The sequence below is a fragment of the Vanessa cardui genome, chromosome 21 (assembly GCF_905220365.1).
Source record: "Vanessa cardui chromosome 21, ilVanCard2.1, whole genome shotgun sequence".
In the NCBI taxonomy this organism is placed as follows: domain Eukaryota; kingdom Metazoa; phylum Arthropoda; class Insecta; order Lepidoptera; family Nymphalidae; genus Vanessa; species Vanessa cardui.
In genome coordinates, this window is record NC_061143.1 from 1610268 (window position 1) to 1637922 (window position 27655).

Here is a 27655-nt window from a genome sequence, read left to right on the forward strand (position 1 = left end):
AAATCAAATTTGTAAAAAATCGAAATAAACTTCATATATTTATCACAATTAAAAACCAAAATCAACAAGTTACAACAAGTTTTGTATCGCACAATTTGTTTACGCAAAGCAAGTATGCCAACTGCCAAGTATAAAGTGACAGTTAGTATGCAACATTTGACATTAGTGCTAGTGGTGATCTTTAATTTTGTCGATTAGAGTGAAACTGCGATATTAAATAATGATATTATTAAAATTATTCATTGCTATTTTATCAGATACAGAGAAAAACATGTGAAAATTAGTAATATGACTTATGAAGAACAAATAACTTACTTATAAATGTATTTTAATAATAAAATTATTAAATTAAAAATATACACATCAGAATATTTAAAAAGAATAAAATATTGGATGAAATAAATATGTTTAAGCAGAACATATAATTTACAATCTAAAAATAATAGTTGAAAATATATATCGATAGTCGACTAAAAAAATAATTACTGTAAATCACTATTTCCATATCGTCAGCTGATTTCAAATGTCATAGTATTCTCAAGAAAGATCGGATACATGCACAAGACACTTAAATTTACACTATTTTAAAAATATATATATTTAAATTAAAATACCCTTTTATTTTTTAATTCAATAACTTTATTAATAATTTAATAAATATTATACTACCAATATTATATTAAAAAATTGAATATTTGTCTGTACTCATTATATTTTACATCTATAGGAGATATCTATACTTGAGATCGGGCTGATTTTAAATGTCATTTGTGAACCCTTATCATTTAGCGTATTTTCTCGCTATTGTCTAATACAATATACAAACGAACAACTTCTATTACACATGTAATAAAAAATTTAAATATTCTAATGTTCTCAGCATTACACCTACGCACATAAAATCATCAAACTAAATCTAGGGCGTTGTCTTAAACGTTAGTTAATTCAAGAAGATGAAACATAGTAGCTTAGCGTGCTCACTAATTCAAAATCACTCATAAGAAAGAGACGCAATATATCCAATGAAATAATATAAGTGTGTCTGTAATGGTGCCTAGAATAAACACATATACTTCTAAATACTTGAAAAATTAACAAAAACATTTTAAATTTCGTTGTTTATTTAAATTCGAAACGCTTGGCCCTTCGAGTAGTGGTGCAAAAAGCTTCATCAAAAGTATAACACCTCGCCTCATTGCCTCCACTGGTGACAGGAGGGCTGGTTCGTTTTTTGGCCAGAGGATCGGAATTGCGATTCAACGGGGAAATGCTGCTAGCATTCTCGCCACCATTCCACGCGGTCAAAATTTATACAGTAACTAGTTTTAGTTCATATTTGTATATATATATTTAAGCATTTAATGTTGTTAATTCTTATGTTAATAAAGATTGTTAATCAGTTAAAAAAAAAAAATTTAAAGCGTTGAATTAACAATTCTTGTATGTGTCAAGTTTAAGATGAAGTTTGAACTTCAAAGAGGCTTTTTAACGTAAAACCTTCTTTCAGGGGTTCAATTGCTAAACCCAAGTACGGGTTATATACAGGTTGTATATCTGAATCTTCTTTGGCGTGCGCTTGTTGTGACGCCAGATACAAACTTGGTCCCATTTCGCCGCGAGGTTCGCCGATTTCCTCCAACTCTTCGATAAAATCATGAGACGGTTTGGCGACCTGGATAAATAAAACAAATTCATTAAAAACTGTTTAAGGGACCAATCATGTATTACGTAAAACTATTTTCGCTAGTTTTTGACCCCCTCCTTCCCTATTACAAGAAAAAATAAGAATAGGCCCAGCCTCCCCCTTTTTTAATAATTATTACATAAGAATTTATAGGAAAATTTGAATACATGTTTGGTTTATTTTATTGTAGGTATATTTTTCAACGTAACATTTTTTTAAATGTTAAAGGTACGCACCTGAGTGAACCTTGGCAATAATTTAAACTTTGCAATTTTTTTTTATCTTACGAGAGAAGTATCGAAACACCATACCACCCCTTCGTAAGAGGACATAAGTCATGGCCGAATCTCTTAAAGTAACAGCCTGTACATTTCCCACTGCTGAGATAAGGCCTCCTCTTCCATTAAGGAGAGAGTTTGGAACATATTCCACCACGCTGTTCCAATGCGGGTTGGTGGAATGCACATGTGGCAGAATTTCGATGAAATTAGACACATGCAGGTTTCCTCACGATATTTTCCTTCACCGCCGAGCACGAGATGAATTATAAACACAAATTAAGCACATATGTATAGTGGTGCTTGCCTGGTTTTGAACCCGCAATCATCGGTTAAGATGCACGCGTTCTAACCACTGGGCCATCTCTGCTCCTCCGAACCTCCTCTCCCCCTAAATTGTCTGACGTAATAAAATAATGATCCATTTTTAAAACTGAATTGACTTTTTATACAGAATTATGATTAAGTCAGTTTAAATAAAAAAAAAATAAGCAAATATTTTCTAAAAATAAGTATAATTGTTATGCGAAGTTTAATCAACTTAGGTTGGGTTTTTTTTTAATTTGTTTTTTATTACATCACCTGCATTATCTGTATTCAATAGGTAATAAGCTGTGTCAGTTAATAAGCTTATCAGTGGGTTATTGTGATTAATCTTAATTGGTCACAGGCTGTTGTGAGTTTATTGTATAGTGTGTCCTTATTGATTCACGAAATTAAGATGCCCTTGTTTTGCAAACAATTATAAAGGCACGTCAAGAGTAAATAAAATTTAACAACATCAACAGCCATTAATTTCCCACTGCTGGGCTAATGCCTCTCTTTGAGGAGAAGCTTTGGAAGATATTCCACCACGCTGTTCCAATGCAGATTGGTGGAATGCACATGAGGCAGTATTTCGATGAAATTAGACACAGGCAGGTTTCCTCACGATGTTTTCCTTCACCGTCGAGCACGAGATGAATTATAAACACAAATTAAGCACATGGATATTTAGTGGTGCTTGCCAGGGTTTGCACTCGCAATAACCTAACCTCGACTGGGTCACTCACTGGGTCATCTCGGCTTTTCTTATCTAAAATTCAGGACATAAATATTTATTTTACGACAAAAATCTCTCTAAAACTTAAATCTATAGTATTATTATAAATGTGAAAGCTACCCTGTCTGTCTGTTTATCTTTCGCTCATTCATGACCAAACTGCTGAACCGAATTTGATGAAATTTGGTATGAAGTAAACATAAACTCCAAGAAAGGACATAGGCTACTTTTTTGCAACACATGACAACCTACACCCTAAAACTGGATAGAATACTAGTATTACATAGACAATGCAACAAATTCCTAGAGATGAAAATCCTGATCGGGTTTGTGGATTTGATTTGACTTCGATGTAAATGGTGAAATAAATTAAATAAGGACAGGACGCTCTGTTACTAAGAGTCAAGATGGCCAAGTGGTTAGAACGCGTGCATCTTAACCGATGATTGCGGGTGCAAACCCAGGCAAGCACCGCTGATTCATGTGCTTAATTTGTCTTTATAATACATCTCGTGCTCAGCGGTGAAGGAAAACATCGTGAGGAAACCTGCATGTGACAAATTTCATAGAAATTCTGCCACATGTGCATTCCACCAACCCGCATTGGAACAGCGTGGTGGAATATGTTCCAAACCGTCTCCTCAAAGGGAGGGGAGGCCTTTAGCCCAACAGTGGGAATTTACAGGCTGTTGTTGTTGTTGCTCTGTTGGCTTATTGCCTTCAATCAGAACATGGTAATAATTAATATATTAATATTATAAATGTGAATGTAACTTTGTCTCTCTGTCTGTTTGTCGCTCTTTCAGGACCAAACCGCTGAACCGAATTTGATGAAATTTGGTATGAAGCAAAGTTGAACTCCCGGAAAGGACAAAGACTACATGACAACCAAAACTAAAACGCTTGTGCAGTCGCGGGCGACCACTTGTATTTAATAATATAGTGGATCAATGTGGATGGTATCTATTGACAGCGATAGAACTATTCTGAAACAACAGAATAACTCGAGTTTGTTGTTTCAGAATAGTTCATCGAATTAAACTCTATACAAAAATAAAACAGCGTATCTACGGTAGTCGTCTTTCGACATTTTACGAGTACTATAGTAACAGGCTATTTGACTGGTTTTTAGAATACATTTTATATTATTAAGTAGAAGTAAGGAACCCAATAAAAGTTGTTTTTTTTTTATTTCTAGAACATATTTGTCGAAATATATCAAATTAAAAATTCCATATTCAAATACCGCGCGAAAACGCTACTCCGACAATATGGCGCTGCAATGAGTTCGGTGACATCACTGGCCTATATTATAACATGTATGTGTAATCTACATACAGTAGGCAAACGAGATTAACAAGCTAGTGACGTCATCATAAACCCGACCAATCAGAAGCGTTTTGTGTCACGAGACAAACGTTTAAAAAAAATACTTTTGTTTATGGATTTTTGAATAAATTAATTATTATTTTCAACTTTCGTTACTAATTAACCATTTTTGAACTCATAATATTTAGTGATTACAGTAATTGACACTTTATTTTTCGCATTGTCAAATAGCCTATTATATTTTGAAGAGCATACCAGTAGAAAACTTAAACATTTTAGAGTAAATAATGACTTAATAACATTTCAAATTACCTCAGTCCCCCAGTTCATTTCGACACCAAACACCGGTTTTTCAGTGTACGCCTGATGTAAGGTCTGAAGCTCAGTAAGTAATGGGCGAAGTTTCTCCTTTGGATCAGCTCGGAAGCCCAGAACGTAACCACCAGACGTAGCTCGGATTACTATGACCAATGCTTCGCCGAATTTTGAATCTCGGATAGCGATCTGGTGTTGAATTTTAAGATATTAATAACTTTTGTGATTATTTTCAACCAATATTGTGTGCATATAAAAGGCAAATATATTTACTAAATATTATATGTTTCATGAAATTTGATTCACCGGTTTTTTGGTTGGTTGACGAGTATATGGACCACTTGATGGTAAGTGGTCACCATCACCCATAGACAATGACGCTGTAAGAAATATTAACTATTCCTTACATCGTCACCGCGCCACTAACCTTGGGAACTAAGATGTTATGTCCCTTGTGTCTGTAGTTGCCCTGGCTCATTCAGCCTTCAAAACCGGAACACAACAATACCAAGTACAGTTGTTTGGCGGTAGAATATCTGATGAATGGGTGGTACCCATCCATACGGGCTTGCACAAAGCCCTACCTCTAAGTGAATACTTAAAGAAGATATACTTACACTTTCAATGGTTATATACGGCATCGATATATTGAATGCGTCGTTAATGTCAGCGTACCAGACAATTCGTACGTTGCTCACAATCATCGTTCCCAAGTTACCGGATTCGCTCGAAAGGTTCCAAATACCGGACTCATTGAGGCTAATCTTAAACAATAAAATACATAAAATAATTTATAATATTTCCCAAAAAGTATATGCCCTTTCTCAGGCTCTAGACTATTTGGCTACTAAATTTCATTTAAATCGGTCCAGTAGTTTTGTCGTGAAAGCGAGACAGACAGACAGGTTACTTTCACATTTATAATAATAAATAAATATGAGACAACATCACATACATTACTCTGATCCCAATGTAAGTAGCTAAAGCACTTGTGTTATGGAAAATCAGAAGTAACGACGGTACTACTAACACCCAAACCCAAGACAACATAGAAAACTAATGATAATCTACATTGACTCGGCCGGGAATCGAACCCGGGACCTCAGAGTGGCGTACCCATGAAAACCGGTGTACACACTTCTCGACCACAGAGGTCGTCACATATTTAAGCAGTTAATGATATTAATTATTATGTTAGCATATTTTTTAGTTAAAAATATTCGTCATATTTTCCCCACGAACATGCCAAAATTCCCGTATTATTAATAATTTAAAATTACCTTTTCAAGTGGCAACACTCGTAACTGTTTATTATGTATAAATGCTCCCCTTAGTTTCAGATCGCGATACAATCTTGAAACTGCGTATGATCTGAAAAAAAAAACGTAATTACTGTCAGAAAGACAAGTAAATTATGGACTTTAAATTTTGTCTTTTTTGTGGCTTTTATTTGTGCCAATGAATTTTGTCTTGTCAAATGAAGAAATCAAAAGTGACTAAAATGTCATATTTATACAGATTTGTAGTAGACTGGTTACCGCAAGCCGGACACCAAGCGTGCCCGAAGATTGACGTGTTATTTTAGTTTCTTTTCGTGTATTTGTGACGTTTTAAAGTGTAAAAACTCTTCTATGATAGTAAGTTGAGTCAATAACCAACGGTAAGTAAGTTTGTTTCTCAAATAGATGTTCTAATTTTAAAATCATTTGTAACGCAGAACGAACAGACACAAAGCGGTGATAAATCAAAAAAAAAAAAAAAAAAAACGCGTGTAGACGCTCTAACATTTTATTTAATTTTTTTTTTTTATTTAAAATAATATCCGGTTCTTGTGTACTACTATGAGAGGAATAACGTACGAAAGCAGACTAAGAAACAATTGAAAAATTAAAAACATTGACTAAATTGATAAATAAATCGTATAATTAATTATAAGTACTTTTGTAAGTACTTTTAGAACGAAACGCTTGTATTTAAGCTCGGGTTTCATCACAGGACACTAATTACTGTAAAGCATTACAAATCTGTTTATTTGAAAAGAGCAACTATGTGAGTTTCTTGCCGTTTCTTCTCGCTAGAAGCTGCTTTCCAAAACGGCGGTAGTATTTAATTATTGACGATTCAAAAACGCTTCATTGTGAAGTTTACTTGAATAACATTAATTTGATTTAAATAATTTATCTCATTCAAATAATTTTAAAGTATTATAATTATTAAAAATAACACGTGATTTGCAACACTGTAAACAAAAAGCATTCGAGATTTTTAAAAAAAGAATTCTTTTGGCGCGAACTCATTAAACTGATATTAAATGAATGTCACTTTGACAGAATCTGTCATTCGTTTTTTTTTTACTTACTTATGAACACCAACAACGGACGTGTAATGCCTCACACAGTTCGGAGACAGGTTAGTGAAAACAAATTCGTATTTATTTGTTCTGTAGCCAGCTAACACGTACAGCGCCTGCGTAGTGCCCCTCAGACCGGAGTTGACGATCTTTGTGTTTGTTGATAGAAAACAGTTGAGACCAATTGCTGGAATCAAAATGAACTCGATTGTAAAATTTACAGACTAACATTAGAAATTAGTACAGGCGTATTTTTAAGTATCATTTTAATTGTGTAAATTATCACTATCAAGTTTTGTTTAATTATTAATAATATTGTATTACATGATTATCATTTGTAAATTTATGATATTTGAAGTCGATCGTTAATTTTGTTAATCGACTAATAAGATTTTTTATCTGTGGGAAAAGGATAAGTAGCTATGACGGGCTTTTTAAAAAATGTTACATAGATGGAAAATTAAAAAATGTATTTTGCCTGTTTCACTAAAAACTTTTTGATTTAATATATTTCTTTTTATTATCTGTGGGCACGGCAGTGACCCCACCAAGTCCTTTTCTCGAAGCAATTCAGGCCATTTTCGACCCCCTGTAACTTCGTTGTGGATAAAACTAGAAGACTCAATTTTCAGTAACCATGCAAGCATTGTAAAGACACGGTATATTTCAAATTTCATTCAATTTGAACCAATAGTTTAAGAATTATAACGTGTCAAAGTTTCTTAATTTTGTCACTCACTCACTGACTGACTCACCGATCATCAAATTTCTAAGGCACTTCTAGTAGACCTAGAAGCTTCAAATTTGGAATATAAGTAGTGTTTGGTGTATGAACCAAGAAAAAACTAAAATAATTAACAAAATGGTAAAATTAAAAAAAAATACAAATACAAAGGAAGATTATTTATTATATTATTATAATAACAATATAATAAATTTATTATATTAATAAGCTTTCGAAAATGTTTGTTAATTGTGTAATTACGTTCTCAACTAGTGCACACATATCATTACAAGACCAGACTAAACTATGACCATGTTTCTTTACATTTCCAAAGACCGCTTTTCCTGTATTTATTTATTATTTTTTAATTTATTTTATAATATTATTAAATATTTGGATATTTGGCGGTTTACATCTAATTAACATCGACTTTGGAATTGTTAAAGCGCAGGTATCCTATATTTGTGAATACAACAGACTAAGAAGCATTTACCGTCCAGATTTGTCAAAAATTTTAACATCAGGGCCTCCCAGAAAAACACATAGAGACAGGGAGTGGGCTAAAAAATACAAAAAGAAATGAGATCCCATCAAAAACAATACTTGTCAAAAAAACCAAGTCTCGCAACTCAGTTGTTCTGCGGTAAAAAGTTGTGAGATCCATGAAATACCAAGTCTTATCCATGTAATACTTAAGCGACTTCCTGTCTTAATACGTCCACTCCCTAAGTCCACGATCGTGGTCCATGTCGCATGTCGCATGAAAACACGTGTTATTTAAATTATTTAGTGCGGTGACCAAGTCAATATATGTTTTTTTGACAAGTATTATTTTTGATGGGATTGCGTTTATCTTTAAGTATTACTATTGTGTATCGGTTAGTAGCATAATAAAAACATCAATTTCTGTTTTTCAACCGACTTCAAAAAGGAGGAGGTTATCAATTCGTTTGTATTTTTTTTTTTTTTTTTTTATGTTTGTTACCTCATTTATAACTTTTCACTGGGTGGACCGATTTTTTTTTTTGTTTGAAAGGTAGTGCTTCCCGTGAGGTCCCATTTTTTTAAAATTTTTTTCCGATTAATTACATAGTAAAGTAATTTGTAAAAAACATATTTGTTAAAGTATTCTCGTATTGTTTTTTGATAGATATACTGTAGGGTTTTATTGGCTGACACCGACTCCAAATATAAAATATAACTACATGATATAGTCGTTAATCGACTTTTAAGTAGTCTTACATTTTTCATTTCATTTAACTTAGGAAGACTCTAAAAAATATGTTGAATACGCAATTATTTTTATTACTTTTTCGTGCATATTCATTTGTTTTAAAATAGTGTTTTGTTTGAAGTCGGTTTTTCTTTCTGTTAAAATTTTTATAATCGAGTTAATTTATTATTATAAATTAATATAACGGATTTTCGTAGCTACAATATAGAAATTTAACTTTTTTAATTTTATTGTTATAGACGTAGAATGAAGTTAATCTCGATAAAGAATAAAAACATACAAAGAGATGAAAATTATATAAATCAAAATTATAGTAAAGATCGACATAGCTCGGATCAAACGTCTATACGAGAAAACTAACACATATTCTGTAGATTTAAATTATGTATAAGTAAAGATATAGTGTTGCACTATGCAAAGACACAAGCCATCGATGAAGTGTTGGACACAAAACGAGCCATCTATATTATCTTGGTGTGCGTGACACCTACGCTTGTCAGCCGCCATACGTCATATTACTTTGCTAGTGTGCGTTTTTTCCTCCGCATAGACCAGGGTAGGCGTGTAACCTTTATGCGTCCATGTGCCATTTTTTCTAAAAAATGTTTAATGGGGTTATTGCCCTGCCATCAAATAATTTTGATGGCGCGGCAATAATAATAATAATAAATACAATCAAAATTTTTGAAATAATTTACTTTTTGAAATAAAGTAAGTCAAAGAGGTACATTTATTTTCTTTTTTTTATGGTATAAGTTGGCGGACGAGTACATGGTCCACATGATGGTAAGTGGTCACCATCACCCATAGACAATGACGCTGTAAGAAATATTAACTAATCCTTACATCGTCAATGCGGCACCAACCTTGGGAACTAAGTTATTATGTCCCTTGTGCCTGTAATTACACTGGCTCACAACAATACTGAGCACTGTTGTTTGGCGGTAGAATAATTGATGAGTGGGTGGTACCTACCCAGACTTGCACAAAGCCCTACCACCAAGTAAATTACAAGTACATTTTGGAATGTTTTTATTACACGCATACATTAAATTACTGTAAAATTAGCATGACATCTGTTGGTGCAGGCTAGATGTGCCTAAAATATTGTGCCATCAATGGCACGCCTACCCTGGCATCGACAATCTATCTAAAAATATAAATAATCAAAGTTTGTAGTCGCAAAGGGACACCCCAACAACGTCAAATTATTACGTACAAATAAATATTATTTTTTTCGCTGTCTCAATTCTGTCATTATTCATATCACGCACACTAAGATACCTTGTACGCACGAGTTTTACTCACACTAATGCAAGCTGATAATTTAAATTTCGAATGAATAAATCTTTAAGTTAATGAACGGTATTTTGTATGATATTCAACTGACTACAAATCGGTTCTAAAGAAAATTTTATCAAGAACAGTCTACATAGAAGTCTGTCACAGAATTTGGGTATTCAAAACGCAGTCAATGCAATTTAAATCGAATGAATATCTCAGGATTTCCATTGAAATCCATTTCATTCAACGTACAACCTCGATTTAAACCATAAATTTATTTAACACTTTATGTTTGAAAACACAAATCTACATCTAATTCTTCTATAACTAACAATTTTTTTTATTCAACAAAAACAATTGTTTTTTTATTCAAGAAAAAAAAATTTTTTTTTTTTTCAACAAAAAAATTGTTAGTTGTAGAGAATTATTTCAAAACATCCAACTAAGAACAGTTAAATTTGCTTTAATGAATAGATATACTATCACGATAGCAATACCTGGGGTATATAATATATATATAAGTCACTTGATATAATTTAAACGACATTCGCCGCAAATTCGTATGCGTTTAAATTTAACAAAAAAGTTATTGTTGTAGTTAGTCTAAGTTACTCCTTATTACATCAGATATCTCTGTAAAAGTACCGTCAAAATCAGTCCGACTGTTGCAGAAATTATTTTAATATTACAAACAGACACTCAAATTTTATTATATGTACTTACCTAATTAGATTAGAGCATTAAATTTATGTTTGTCACTTCAATAGTTTAAATTACGATCATTGAACTGAATTTGATGAAATATGCTTCATAAAACAAGCCTGCACTCGATGCAAGAACTAAGGCTTTTTATGTCTAGCACCTAATGACCACGCTGTTGGCAACAAGCTTATGATAAAGTATTAAATTAAATATCATTACACAAGTTAATCCTGGGCGATCCGAGAGAGTGCCAGATGATCCTCAAATTCGTGACAACCAGCCTGCCTTTCATGCCACTGTTTCCCTTCGTATCCTCTATCGGTTCTATTCTGTCAAATACCTTCTCTCCAGCTCGAAGTTTTAGAAAACTGAAAATAATGATCTCATTACAGGTTTTTATTTAACATATACTAGTGGCCTGACCTGGCTTCTTTCGGGTGGACATAAGTTTCTTTTATTCCCTTTTATTTAAAAATTTTTCGTTGCTTTTTCCGACATGTTATCAACTATCGTTCTATTTCAACTTATTTACTCAAAATCACAATCAATTATATACCTAAATCTTCCTAATGAACATCTCTGTCTATTAGCGAAAACGGCATGAAAATTCGTTCAGTAGTTTTGGACTTTATCGCAAACATACAGACAGACAGACGTGGCTGGGGGACTTTGTGTTATAATACGTAGTACGATTTGGGAACATTCAAGAAAAGAGAGTATTCTTTCCTTAAAGGATGGCAACGCACGTGCAATCCTCCTGATGTTGTAGATGTCCGTGGGTAGTGGTAACTTTCCATCAGATGAGCCTTCTACTCATTTACCCCCATATATAATAAAAAAAGTCATGCCACATAAGGTATAAATTGCTTCGAAGTTAGCTGTAAATTTGTACACTACTGATCTGATTCTGGTGGATGTCATCTATGTTCTATGTATCCCTTTCAGTACAGTGTAAATGTATTATATAACAAGGATTTAAAGGCGATTTGATGGCTTATGTTTTACTTGGAAATACTTTATACATACGTACAGTTCAATGAAACATGAAAAGACGAAATCCTTTCTATTCAATATAAATTTACTATTATATTTACTTTGCTTTTATAAGCTATATATAGCATTTGGGGCAACGACTATCAAATGGGCTTAGTCGAGTAGTGTGATGATATAAGCCTTTTTGCTTTTGAGTTAAGAGAAAGTAAATTGCAATGTTTTCTGTATTTTTATTTGAGGATTTTTCACAATAAGAGCCCTTATGATTTGTAGATCGGACATCAATAGATCTAAAGATTTTAAATTAACATGGTTATTTTTATTAATAAAGTTATTGATTTCGGGATATTTACAATGTTTTTTATTTTCGTCCGGTAGAGCTCGATAATAAGACAGTCTCGTGAACAAGACATTCGTAGATAATGTGAAATATCGAGTTCCACCGAACGAAAATAAAAAACATGGTAAATATCCCGAAATTAATAACTTTAATAATCAATAGATCTTATAAGATGGGGTAGAGAAACTACCCCGAGTGCTATCTCTATCTCTACGCCCCTAAAGTGGGAGTACGATTAAATTTAACAAGATATGTAACACACAACCTAATACGTCACTGGAAGAGGCAGTGTCATCTGTAACTAGATATAATTTACATAACAAAATCTTGTAAGTATCTGTCTGTACATAAAACATTTTGAGTATATTTTATTCGTTATTTAAGTGTATCTTCGCGTTGGGTACTAAATATTACATCAATTTCAAATAGAATACATACATTTAAAAAAAATGTTTTTTTTTTCCCAATTTTATATTCTACAGATAATTGGTTAAACATTCACATATAAAATGATCAGAAATTAATATAATTTTATTTTTATATTTTTTTTGCTGTCTGTACTTTACTTATAACACAAACACACACACTTAGAATATTGTTAGCGAGTGTCACTCACACTAATGCACGCTGATAATTTTTCAATGGAGGGGCGTGTATTAGTGAATAGATCTATTTTTAGTGTGAGTAAGTGACACTGGCAAAATATTTTGCATCTTGTGTACATAAACGCCTAAAGAAAAAATAAAAAAGCAACATTTTCAATCTCCACGAAAAGTCCACACAAACGAAACCACGGGCAGAGCTCATAGCAAATAAACAATATCTCACTCAAAAGGTAGATCGAATAACACTTCGCGGTCTTCCCACACAACGCCTTTTTTAGCTTTCGACATTTTATACATATATTGTGTTTCATAAAGGATATCGGCTACAGTGTTTTTATTTTTGTATCTATGGTAACGTTGCGTTGGGTAATAAAGCAAATACAGCGCTGTTACATTAAAGCGCTACAGTTTACAGCTTGTTTTAAAATGACAACTTGATTGTTAGAAAGACTAACATCATTATTTTATTTATTCGTTACATCTACAAAAATGCATCGTGTTAACAATATATATTTTTATATATGCTTTTATCTGATTCAACGCTTTGTGGTCAACTATCGCGAATTCCACCAATGATTGTACATTGTGTGGTAACATTTTGGCCACTTTTTAAGTGTAACACGAATAACGCATTATGAATGTAATTGTAAATAATTTACGTACATTGTGTTTCAGAAATTTTTAGTTTTTAGGTCTGAGATCGAAGCAAAGGATGAAAGACATAAATCCTTTGCTTGTAAAAAAAACTAAGCCTAAGAGATTTTTTAAATAAAAAAATATACTGTTATTATGATGAAAATAGAAATGAGAAAACTATTTTTAACAGACTATAAATACTTTTATAAATACACTCGTATGTACCCATACATTATAATGAGCGGATAAAAAGATTTACTCTTTGTAAAGGGCTAAACCACGTAAATAGTGTATATACCAAATAATATTTCATTATATTCATACTTATTTTGTATATATTACATTTTTCCTCTATTCAATACTTACAGCCTATTCCGATGAACGTAGGAAATAATATGAACAAACCTTACATTGACGTATTTTATGAGATTTGCTAAAAACTCTGCCACACTGTGCGCTACCAATAAATAGTTCTTGATTAATATGCCTTTATTTATAACACAAAGCATATAGACCACCTGATGGTAAATGGTCACCATCACCCATAGACAATGACGCTGTAAGAAATATTAACTATTCCTTACATCGTCACTGCGCCACCAACCTTGAGAACTAAGATGTTATGTCCCTTGTGTAGTTACACTGGCTCACTCACCCTTCAAACCGGAACACGACTATACTGTGTACTGTTATTTGGCGGCAATATGTGTTGAATAGATTTTGAACCACAAACATTCACTTCACAATTCTGTCTACAATAATTGCGACTGTATGTGAAGTGTTTGTATCTTTTTTGTCTGTGCCCGTAAAAAACTCATCCAGAAATTGTAATGCACAGATAAACAAAATTATGAAAATGGAATAAGAATATTTGTTTATTTTTTATTTCATAATGCTGTCAACAAATGTTGTCTTTGATTATCTCTAAAAATGACAATCGAAAATATTTATCTGTGGTTTTTCGCGCGTAAACAGGCAAGATGGCCGCTCGCTTTGCCAATAACTTCGTTATGGCGGTGCTGTCAATTTTAAAAGTGTTTAAGTGTAAACGACAAGTTACTAATCGTCGAAAACATCTTAAAAGCCCAATTTTATCGGATTTGTCTCCTTTGTCATTTAAGTTTTAATAAAATTTATCGTATTTTGACATTTGAGGCAAATGAAAATTGTTCTGACGTTGTCTGTTCGTTGGGCATTACTAATTAATGACTAACGAAGCATTCAATTAAATCTAATATTTTTATAATTTCTGTAAATAGATCAAGAGTGTTGTCTACAGTCAATATCTGTTAGTAAAGTTGTTGTGTTATGCATAGGTACCATATATTCCACTAGCAAAAATCAACTCGGTATGTTATTTTGTGTTCCTGATTAAATGAATGAGCCAAGGGAACTACAGGCACAAAGATCGTCTTAGTTTCCAAGATTGGATTGGATTAGCGCTTTGACGAAGTAATGCAAAGTTAGTGGATAGCCTTGACCATTATGAGGTCTTAAATAAAGGTCATAAAAATTTTCAAAGGGAATAAAAATTCAACATATCCGGTTTATTATATGTTACTTAAAGTTTTTATGTTACGAACTCCATCAATTTGTTGTTTACCATTAAAACGATCGTTAAATGTGGTTCACGATTTAAATGGCTTTAAGTGTATATAAATTACACTCAGGTGTAATCAATCGTAACTTCATGAAAAAAAAATGCATTACTTAAAAGTATATTTCTATTATACACAGCGTATAATAATAGTAACACTTTGTACCTACTACGAACGTGTAAAACCATCCTTATTTATTTGTAACTTGTAACAAAACATTATATAAATAAAAACTATTTCCGTAACCCAGTTTTTAATATAACAAAGCATTTAAACCAATCTATAAATTATATATAAACCATTTCTGTAGCAGTGTGAAGCTGGGTTTGGTACTAGATATTAATATCCTGTCTATAAATGAATAGATATTCTATTCCAATTATAACTGAAAAAAAGTCAAATGCACAACTATCGACAGCAAATTGACGCGATGTCATTGGTTTAGAGCTTTTTTAATCTGTGATATTCACTATGGATTTGAAAAATAATGACGTTTTGAACGTCAACGAAACTGTCATCGAAATTTTTGAAGTAAAATTAAAGTATTATTAAGAAGTTTACTTGGTGGTAGGGCTTTGTGCAAGCCCGTCTGGGTAGGTACCACACACTCATCAGTTATTCTGCCGCCAAATAACAGTACTCAGTATTGTTGTGTTCCGGTTTGAAGGGTGAGTGAGCCAGTGCAATTACAGGCACAAGGGACATAACATCTTAGTTCCCAAGTGGCGTATTGGCCACTAAGGAGTAAGGATTGGTTAATATTTCTTACAGCTTCATTGTCTATGGGTGATGGTGACCACTTACCATCAGGTGGCCCATATGTTCGTCCGCCAACCTATACCATAAAAAAATTTTTGGAAGTCAAATTAAAGTGGAAATAAGTTCTTAATTCGAAAAGTGTTGTATGTTAAGTAAAGATATATTGATCATAAACTCTTAGTAGTATACAATATAGCTGAGCTGTTATCAAATCGCGTGAAAAACGTAAACATAAGTTTTGTTTAACTTTTTTCCTACTTCCATTGGAAAAGTCTAAATATATATTTGTGATAATAAGTTTTATATACACTTTTATAGTTCGATCAGAAGCCAATCCCACCTATTACTTGGTGGCAAAGCCTTGTGCAGGTACTACCCACACATATATCTACCGCTAGACAACAATACCTATCATTGTATTACTCCAGTTCAAAGGGTGACTGAACCATTGTACAGGCACAAGGGACATAATATCGTAATTCATAAGGTTCGCAGGGCATTGGCATAAAAAGGAATGATTAATATATCTTAAAGTACCAATGTATATAGTTAATGGTGATCATTATTATTAGGTGGTTATTTTGCCAGTTTCTTCGTATTCAAGGTCACTTAAGACAAATAGTACAGTCAGAGTTAGAAAACCTTCGTCAGTTTTCAAATTAATTCCTTTATCAAGTTTTAAACTCTTAGTATCTTTTGAATCTAAACATCAAATAACTGCGACGCAAGATGTCATTCTAGATCGGTAAAGCAGATTATCGCTCAAACTGAGCTCACAAAAATAGATCTTAAAGTGACGAACCTGTTCTTACCCCGACTGTACAAAGACTACTAGAAAAAAGAAAAATGATAGAATATTCCAAGTCAATTAAGCAGCTGAGATGGCCCATTGGCTAGAACGCGTGCATCTTTATCGATGATTTCGGGTTCAAACCCAGGTAAGCACCGCTACATATATGTGAACGTGAACCCCATGCAAACACCACTGAATACTCATGTGCTTAATTTGTGGTTATAATTCATCTCGTGCTCGGCAGTGAAGGAAAACATCGTGAGGAAACCTGCATGTGTCTAATTTCATCGAAATTTTGCCACATATGCATTCCACCAACTCCCATTGGAACAGCGTGGTGGAATATGTTTCAAAGCCTCTCCTTCATGGGAGTGGAGCCCAGCTATGTGAGAATTTACAGGCTGTTACTTTACTTTTACAATTAAGAACTCTGTCATAGAGTCTAGTGATGATACAGTCTCGGTAGTACCTTCTCTATCTATATCTTTAACTGGTACCTTTCGAATAGTAGAGCTTGAAATATCAGTTAAGACATGAAGACCAAAAAGTGCTTTTATGAGCCGACTCGAATGAATAACATTTTGATTTTGTCGTCAATAAATGTTAAAATAGATATATGTATTTATATCGAAAATATTTAGGTAGGTTGTTTTTTTAAAGGAAGACCTGATTTGAATGTATTATCTTGGTTATATTTGGCGTTTTCTTTTCATCGAATCTCGAGGAAAACAAACAACGGAAAATGTATTTATTATTATTCGATTATTTATTCAGAAATTCGGTTATTACAATAGATATTTACACAAAGACCTGTAACGTTATCTAATATTATAAAACGTTTTTGACATCGTATGACAAATTATGTAGGAATTCGTTACATTTTTTGGCGTGAAAATGTATGCCATATTCTAGATGATAATCTAATCTTGTGGCAAATTTCATTCAGATCTGTTTAGCTAATTAATCATCTATGTAATCTTTAGCATTCATATAAGTAAGACACACTTTTATTGCGTCTATGGAAAATGATACAGTACTTAAGCTTCATATTTTAATGGACAGCAAATCATTAGACATTCGTAACACAAACATTTCGATTAGCTGGTAAAATTGGATTAAGAATAAATCATTCTAAAAAGCATAAATAGCACATTTATGCTCTAATAAACTTGATAAATCTGTACTCGTTGGATGAGGAAGAAGAAATCCTGATAGATTTGGCACTTTCCAGAAGAGCTCTAAGTCCAGTCCAGCTGCATAGTCATCAGAAGATGACGAGCTGGACTTGTAATATAAATACCAGATAATTGTCATGATTATGATGATGATTGAAGAGTCGAGATGGCCCAGTGGTTAGAACGCGTGCATCTTAACCGATGATTGCGGGTTCAAACCCAGGCAAGCACCGCTGATTCATGTGCTTAATTTGTGTTTATAATTCATCTCGTGCTCAGCGGAGAAGGAAAAAATTCTGCCACATGTGTAATTCCACCAACCCGTATTAGAACAGCGTGGTGGAATATGTTCTAAACCCTCTCCTCAAAGGGAGAGCAGGCCTTTAGCCTAGCAGTGGGAATTTTCAGGCTGTTGTTGTTGTTGTTGTCATGATTTGGTTTGATTTTAATATGAATAGAATAAGTTGGTTATGGAATACGAAAAAATACGCATAAAAGGCATTCGCAATGAGTGAGGCCCGCCGGGTTTCCCGATCACCGAAGCAATAATTAATATAATTTCACAATTTCATTCAATCCCTTCGAATTCCCTCGAAAATAATATTCGGTTCAAAAGAATTTTGGAATTAGAGATCGCATTCTATTACCTTAAAGTTTATTCTATTTGCATTCAAAATAACCCTTATTTCGTATGTCATAACGATCATTATCCGATGATTTAATATCTATTCGATTTGTAAGTATAATTGACTTGAGTAATTAACTAAGATGAGTTTTGAAGTAGGTAAAGACGGACAGATGCGTTAAATTATCCAATTAGAATTATTATTAATGAAAAATTGGTTTTAAAAGAAAGTTTTACGGTTCTAATTATGTTGTCATTCTAACCGTTTTTTTTCATGGTGGAGCAGAGCAGAGCGAATTAACTACCCAGGAGATCAATCAAATGGATTGGCAAATTGTAAAGGGAGAAGGCTTAGATGTGAGCCAATATGATTTTCGTGCATTGCGTAAGAGGACTTTTGAGTGTTAACACAATCATAGGGCGAAGGTCTTTATACAACAACAACAGCCTGTAAGTTCCCGCTGCTGGGCTAAAGACCTCCTCTCCCTTTGAGGAGAAGGTTTTGGAACATATTCCACCACGCTGTTCCAATGCGGAGCCAGTGCAACTACAGGCACAAGGGACATAACATCTTAGTTCCCATGTGCCGTATAGGCAATGTAAGGAATGGTTAATATTTCTGAAATTGCCAGTTAGCCAACATATGCCATTAAAAAAGAAAAAAATGTTATTATTACTTCTGATTTTCCATAACACAAGTGCTTTAGCTACTTACATTGGGATCAGTATCAGATCAGTAATATATGTGATGTTGTCTCACATTTATTTAAAAAAAAATACCTAAACCTTTCTTAAGAATCCCTCTGCATGTTAGTGAAAAACGCATGAAAATCTGTTCAGTAGTTTTGGAGTTTATCGCAAACATACACATAGACAGACACGGCCGGCGGACTTTGTTTTATAATATGTAGTCACAAGAGAACCCACTCGAGTTTGCACGAGTCATAATGTCGAATTTACTCCATATTTTTTACAAATTAGTAATCATGATCCACCGTGAAAAACTCAAAAACTCCCCAATAAGAGAGGACGTTAGCAGGAGAATTTTGGTTCACCCTGTGCTGGATACTTAATTATGATCGTTAATGAAAATAGGAATAGGTACATGCCTGAATAAGCATGTTTCAATTTTAGTGTTAGGTACGGAACTAAAGGAAAAAGGAATCCTTTAAACTACGCTGTTCGATAAAAATAGAGGCATTGATTTTTATTTATTAAATTTATTTCAAAAAAATATATCCTAGCAATGCCTCGTTTAAAGGAATTACTAATATTGCTATTTAGAATTCAGCTGGAGTTCAGGATCGAGCCTGCAATTATTTACATCATTAGGCGACCTGTAAACAATTGTTTTACTGACGCTACCAATTACGTACATTATTTTGTGCACTTCCGGTATGATAACCAAGCTTCATCTTTTTTTTCAGAATAGGTAATTCTCTTGACGAATATGAAAAAAAAAATTGGATAAACAAATACCTAAGATAATTTTCTTTAGTATTTATATTGATGTTATAAAGTCAAATTTCCCACTGATTAGCTAAGGCCTACTCTTTGATGAGAGCATGCAACATATTCCAACAAGCTGTTTTAATGCGGCTTGGTGGGATACACTTGTGGTAGAATTTCTATTAAATTAGACACATGCAGGTTTCCTCAAGATGCTTTCCTTCACCGCCGAGCACGAGATGAATTATATACACAAATTAAGCACATGAATATTCAGTGGTGTTTGCCTGGGTTTCAACTTGCAATTATCGGTTAACATGCACGCGTTCTAACCACTAGGCTATCTCGGCTCAATAAGTCTATAACATTTCTCAATAAATAGTCATAAAAAACAATTCCGTTCCATTTTTAAATATTTTTTTTTTTTTATAAATTTAATTAATAAAAAATATGAAATATGTTTAGATCCAACAATCAAAATTCTCTTCGAGTCGGAGGTGAGTTTTTTTTTTTTAATAAAACCACTGCAAAGTCCAATGGCCGACATCTGGCGTGGTAACTTCTATTATTACGGGATTGGGGGCTGTGTTTTTTTTCTAAATTATGAGTTTAACTGTTGTTTGTAAGTAGGGGTAAACTTGTAAAGCAAAAGTTATGACTTTAATCGGAAATATGCATCATTATTTGGATGTCTGATGTGTTTGAAATTATATAAATCTTAACTAAGATTGGAGTAGCGTAATGGTTAAACTCAGTAGGCAAGTCTTCTTCTTCTAAGAGTTAGCCGTAAGAGTTAGGTGAACAGTGGGACTTTCCTGTGATACAATATATGCTTTCTTGTACATAAATAAATAAAATATAAATAAATAAATATGAGACAACATCACATACATTACTCTGATAAACTTGTAAAGCACTTGTGTTATGGGAAATCAGAACTAACGACAGTACTACAAATACCCAGTCCCAAGACAACATAGAAAACTAATGAACTTTTTTCTACATCGACTTGGAAGGGAATCGAACCTGGGACCTCGGAGTGGCACACCCATGAAAACCGGCGTACTCACTACTCGACCATGGAGGTCGTCAAATATTCTAAAACAAAATAGAGTCCTACATTCTAATGACGTCATTTCCTGCACATCATACGGTTCCAATTCTTGAGGGAGGCTGAAGTCTATTCAACGTGACGCGACGGCCCATGGGTTGTAGGAGCGTTAACGAAGATGAAACCAACGAGTCTACATAAGTCAAGTTTTTCCAATGAACATTTTATGTTTTCTGTAACTTAGTAGTTTATTTGCTTAGCATTTTATTTTCGAATGTCAAATTCAAGAATCCTTTGAAAAAAATTAACCAGACATCCGTTTAGAGGTACAATATGGTGACCTTCACTAGGGTCAATCGTCGTTCCCATAGTCCATCAAGCCTATTGCCAGGAAAGTGATTTATTCTACTGCAGTTTGTAAAGGAATATTACTCTTGATAGGATAGTCTACCCGTGACCACGAACGCTGTAAAGTGCTCGAAACGTCGGGATGTCCAAAATAATTAATATACGCGATTAAAATCCGTAATAACTAGTTTTATTTAAACTAGTGTTTGATTTAGATTTCGACTAATGATGTCACGTCATTTCAAGGTCAAAGAATTGTCTCATCTTGCGATTGAAATGGACTAAACAATCACTGATTCATTTATAATCGTACAAAAAGCCGCGAAAACAAAATTATTCTATTCAATAATCTCGTCGTTTACACAAATTTTATTTACTCTTATTCACAAAGGAATTATTATTTGACATTGCTGAGCTTTTAAAGCAATTTTCTGGGAGCACCTTCGAAATCTCGAGGAATTGTTTTGGGATATGAAATATTATTTCGTCGTACCGAATTAAGATTGCTTTGATTTTAACTCATAATGATTTGTGAATCTTTTTGGAGACATTTGTCAATTATGGCGTTGAAAATGTTGTAAACTAAGTTGTGTAGAATATCCCTTAAAAAATAAATTTAAAATGAGAGCCAAGATCAATATTATCGTATATACCTTGGTTGTTGATTTTAACGACAAAAGAAGTGAGATATAAATAGTGCCAAGTTCCTATCTGAATTTTATTGATCACTACAAAAAATATCATTTCATCTTATAACTTAGGATAATATATTGTAGACTAGAGTCTGTCTTGGCTAAATTTCACACTTGTATATCATACAGTTTTATAGTTATGAGGGAGTCGAAAGCGGCGCCAAATAGTTAATGTAATATAACACACGGTGCTGCTCGCCAGTTCTGTTACTTGAACTTGGCTTGACACGCTACCGCGTGTCTAGGACAATGTTGGATGACTCCCGACGTTTCACCCCCAACAAAAGCTGAATTATAAATAGAACTTAAGTATAGAAACATTTAATGGAGCTCGTTAGACTGAGATCCGCAGTCTTCTGCTATGGGTGACGTCTTAACCTGTTAATGATAACAATAATTTTAATCAACTCCAATTTTCAAAACAGTGTGACGTCACGTCCATATTTTAAATCTAAAGCAGATGAAACTGGGAGGTGCAGTTATTTATATAATAATAGCTGAAACTGCTGCTTTGTATGCATTGCATGCTGGCATTTATACTCTTTAGGAGTGGAGTTTCGTAAAAGTACGACATCTTAGCAAATGTGTACATCCTAGAAGGATCCAGGGATACAGGGAGGTCCCTGCCAATTTTTTGAGGTTTCGTGATTAATCACTAGGTCATTAAGAAGGTTTTGGTATAGGTTATATACCAAAACCTTCTTAATGTGCTAAATAAAATATATTAATATAATTAAACATGAAACTTTTATCAGAAGATGACTTTTCAAGAAAGTTTCAGATGTGATAAAATAAATTATTTTAATAAATTTAAGAATAGTTCAGTATCTAGAAATAAAATTCTTATTCAAAATCTCTTGTGAATTAAGACAATAACAAAAATTAGCACAAACATATTTTTATAAAACCATTTATAATAGAAAGAGAAAGAAAAAAATATAGAGACAAAATGATTTGATGGTAATAACACTTTTCTTACATGATGACATCAATTACACACTACTGTAAGTCACGTAGAAGAACTTCGTTCAAAAAACATCCACAACTAACAACGACAGCCTGTAAATTTCCCACTAGTGGGCCTCTCCCTTTGATGAGAAGGTTTTTGGAACATATTCCACCATGCTGTTCCAATTCGGGTTGGTGGAATACTATTTGGCAGAATTTCAATGGAATTAGACACATGCAGGTTAGGAGATGAATTATAAACAAAAATTAAGCATATGAATATTCAGTGGTGCTCGCCTGGGACCCGCAACCATCGGTTAAGATGCACGCGTTGTAATCACTGGGCCATCAGCATCGCCTTGCTTATTAGTATGGATCAGCTTAAAGTGATAATTAGTTAAAACCACAATGTTCTCCGGACGAACTCGAAGCCTGTTTCTGTTTAAAAACTTCGCGCCACTGATTACGTCCGGTCTGAACGAGCGGACGCTTGTTACTTAGTAACATTTAACTCGTGTACAAGTCTATCTGTATTGTGTCAAGTCTATCTGTTTGTAAAAGTAGCTAAGTAAAGTAACAGCCCGTATTCCCATTGCTGGGCTAAGGCCTTCTGTCCCATTAAGGAGAGTGTTTGGAACATATTCCACAACGCTGTTCCAATGCGGGTTTGTGGAATACACATGTGGCAGAATTTCAATGAACTTCGACACATGCAGATTTCCTAAGGATGTTTTATAATTTTACTAAAAATTGTGAAAATGGTTATGATGATTAAATAAAAGGGTGTGATGTAGGTAAAGTTTTACAGTACATTTATCAAAATATAAAAAGTATAAAAAATAAATAAAATAGCCTTATTTATTCCAAAGTACTACTCTAAGTTACAAGTACTAATTTAGTTGTATCACATACATACAAACAATATATTACAGAAACAACACATCAAATATAATAAAACAAATAATATGAAACATTTTTGATGTATATGATTAATTTTTGTTTCGTGTGGACCCCTTCAGCGTAAAAGCCTCCTCCATAGAGTCCCATTTTCCTCTATCTCGTCTTACCACCGGGCGCATGGGCGACCTCTACTTCTCACGCCATACGGCCCTTTCCATTTTGTATCAATATATACTTGGTGGTAGGGCTTTGTGCGAGCCCGTCTGGGTAGGTACCACCCACTCATCAGTTATTCTACCGCCAAATAACAGTAGTCAGTATTGTTGTGTTCCGGTTTGAAGGGTGAGTGAGCCAGTGTAACTTCAGGCACAAGGGACATAACATCTTAGTTCCCAAGGTTAGTGGCGCAGTGACGATGTAAGGAATAGTTAATATTTCTCACAGCGTCATTGTCTATGGGTGATGGTGACCACTTACCATCAGGTGGCCCATATGCTCGTCCGCCAACCTATACCATAAAAAAAAATATAAATTATAGTTGAATTTAACTATCACAGGAAAAGTTAAGCAGCGATAAATTAAACGATACAGTTTTTACACACATATATTTTCACAAGCACAGAAGGTATATACAAGAAAGATATAGCGAAGGTACAGTTATAGCGTTTAAGTAAGAAAATAGAACCAACTAAGAAATATAAGAAGAATTAAGCGTAAAAAGCAAAAGCGTTGCATAGCAACGAGTATCAAACGTTGCGCACGCAGCCTCTCGGCGTCGGTATCAGAAAACGACTGACGAACGGGGTAAAGTCGACGTCACGCATAGCGGTGCTTTGACCAACTATGCATGAAGCGAGTAATGCGTTTATTCAACGCTACAAAATAGTAAAGAAAATAGTAAGAACAAAATAAATTATATGTGTTTGTAACATTACAACTACTTACAACGCATAAACCTCAAAGGGAGGAGGCCTTGGCCCAGCAGTGGGAAATTTACAGGCAGTTGTTGCTGTATCAACTTGTAACCTATCTTCCAACAAATAAAAATAATCCACTACTAACAAAGCAACGTTTTTGAAACGGGAATGTTCTAGAAAACAATGGAATAATCAATTAGTTGAATATATTTAGCAACAAAAGTTACTCCAGCAACGTAAATATTGTTCGCCGAGGGATCTATGTGTAGGATGACTGTTATTTTAGTTTTTAGACTTTTGTTATAATAGCTAGATTATATTTTATATAATCCAGTATTTTCTAGATAGGAATAGGCTTGTTCTAGAAATTGCCACGGTCGTATTCTTTTATAGAGCGGATTGCTTATTTTTTTTATTGATTACATTTTGTTTTGATTCGAAACGTGAAAGTGGATTACTTAGATTGAATCTCGGGCTCAGCAATATATAGTAATCTTAAAATAATACAAAAAAAAGTAAAATAATTATTTTTTCACATTAAGAGAAAATATATATACAAGCTAATAAAATAATAGTAATATAATACTACACATGCTTTTTAATGTCATAATAATTTGTAGAAATTTCCTTAAAAATGATATGTTATGAATATTATATAACGCGGTAAATGGAAAGAGACAGAACAAAAAATAAGAGATGGAAATGGCTTCTTGAGATATACACGTTTTAACAAGGCGTCCAGAATGGGGATCTGGCAGATATTGTCTCTACGCTATGCCTCAAATCTTTCCCTCCCTTTCTTTTTCTCTTGGTCTCTTTCTAACTAACTTTAGTTTAATAAAGCATTATTCAACACTATTTATTATTATTTTTGACAGCGGATTTTTAATTATAGTTTTATATCGTTTAATTATTACCAATTGTTGTCAATTCATTCTATTGTGTATGTTATATATTACATAATATATAAAATTTATTCAAGCAGGCTTTTACAAGAACTTTTAAATCGCCATTTTACAATTAAGTGAAGCTACCACCGCGCACCGGTTCGAAAAGCAGATTCTACCGAGAAGAACCGGCAAGAAAGTCAGTAGTTACTCTTTTTTAACATTTAAAAAAATACAAAGTCATGTTAGTTAGATACAATTATTTAAATTAATATATTCTGCTTGGAAGTCAACAGGTACTAACTCTACGCTTGTTTATCATCCATAAAATCTTGTATCGAATAATATGCTTTTTCTACCACTGTATTTTTTACAAACGGTTTGAATTTACGAAAAGGCAAACTTAAAGTTATAAAGCTTTGAATCCTCATTTAATAACTTTTTTATATTAAGTGAATATCACCGGTTCATCAAATTTAGTAGTAACTCTTTTTTAACATTAACAAAAAAGAAAAACATTCATGTTCTTTCATTACAATTATATATGCATGTAATATATCCTGCCTGGAAGTCAACAAGTATTAATTGCACGCTTTTTTATCTTTATTATTATTATTTATATATTTATTATTATTACGGTAAATTATACTTGGTTTAATAATAAAGTACCGCGTGACTATGAGTAGAACCAAACAGTGCTACCTCCGCAGCCCGACAGATGGCGCGGTGATTGATGGCTTAACTTGATTATAACGTTTATTCTTTAAATTGCTTCCTGGCCCACTTGTGCAGGTGAAAGAAAACTTTACTAAACTTTAGTAAAGAATTAAAATAATATTGATGTAGACGTTAGGTAAAGGAAAAAAACACTCCATATTCTCGATATATTCCAAACCCCTTATGGTAATGTTGTCTTAAATTTTCGCGATTATTACACATTTAAATAAAACTTATAATTATAAGTTATAACGGATTTGAATCGCGTAATTAATTATTTTTGACATCCCGACGTTTCGAGCATTTTACAGCGTTCGTGGTCACGGGTAGACTCCTTATGCTAATGATGCTTGATGCTGCAGCCTCATCTGGGGTCAGCTCAGGTACGGGTCGTGACTTTACGTGTTTTCCGAAGTACGATTGATTAAAAATAGTTAATTTTCAGACTCAGAACTGCGTTTATTTGGAGGACCTTGTGTATGGGTAGGTATTACCTACATCAGATATTCTATCGCGAAACAATACTCAGTGTTGTTGTGTTTCAGTGTGAAGGATGAGTGAGTCAGTGTATACAGGCACAAAGAATATGGCATATTGGTTACCAATTTTGTTGGTGAATTGGCGTTGTGTTGGTATTGGTTAATATTTCTTACAACGCCATTGTCGTTGATCACTAATCAGGTGGCTGGTGGTAGGTATTGGTTCGACCTACCTATAAGTACGTATATCATAAAAAATTATGTGTTCGAAATTTAAATTTTATTTTTAATGAACGATATTATTATTTTATCATGAAGTTACTTCGTAGAATAATGAATGATGTTAGTTTCATTCCCTTTCTTTTGCAATAATTCATAAAAAATATTGGGTAGTTTCGATGTTTGATATATAGATATGTATTGTGGTAAATAGTGAATGAAAATCATTAATATAACACAGGCTATCGGAATAGATGTTGAAAAGTTTTCGTTCACTCCAAAAGAGCCGTTTGGGTCATTCTTTATCTATCTGAAGCCCGAAGCTGCCGTGGGGATGTTTTTAACAATATACAAATACTATTAATAACGTCATAATATATTTATGTATTAAGTATTAATAATAAATTAGACAATCATTTTATAAGCTCAGATGGCCCAGTCGTTACAACATTGCATGTTAACCGATAATTGCAAGTTCAATGCCCAAGCAAGCACCACTGAATTTTCATGTACTCAATTTGTGTTTACAATTTATCTAGCTGTGAATCGAACCCGGGACCTCCGGGTGGCATAAACATGAAA

The 27655-nt window shown here is 33.4% G+C and overlaps 1 protein-coding gene across 1 annotated transcript; it reads right to left on the minus strand.

Moving 5' to 3' along the window:
- Positions 1-1447: 1447 nt before the first annotated feature.
- Positions 1448-13203, minus strand: LOC124538936 (Bardet-Biedl syndrome 5 protein homolog). Its single transcript, XM_047116209.1, has 7 exons — positions 13104-13203; positions 11162-11310; positions 7008-7185; positions 5929-6019; positions 5266-5412; positions 4646-4837; positions 1448-1672 (listed from the first exon to the last, which is right to left on the minus strand). The coding sequence occupies exons 1-7, from the start codon at positions 13175-13177 to the stop codon at positions 1454-1456; spliced, it is 1050 nt and encodes a 349-aa protein (XP_046972165.1). The 5' UTR covers positions 13178-13203; the 3' UTR covers positions 1448-1453.
- Between the last annotated feature and the right edge of the window lie 14452 nt (positions 13204-27655).

Bases quoted from the DNA above. Each gene is read 5' to 3' on its own strand.
- LOC124538936 (XM_047116209.1), bottom strand. From the start codon at position 13,177: ATGTATAAAATGTCGAAAGCTAAAAAAGGCGTTGTGTGGGAAGACCGC. The intron at 6,020-7,007 runs GTAAGTAAAAAA...TTTTTTTTTCAG, and splicing joins TCCGTTGTTGGTGTTCATAA to ATCATACGCAGTTTCAAGAT. The intron at 1,673-4,645 runs GTAATTTGAAAT...TTATTTATCCAG, and splicing joins AAATGAACTGGGGGACTGAG to GTCGCCAAACCGTCTCATGA.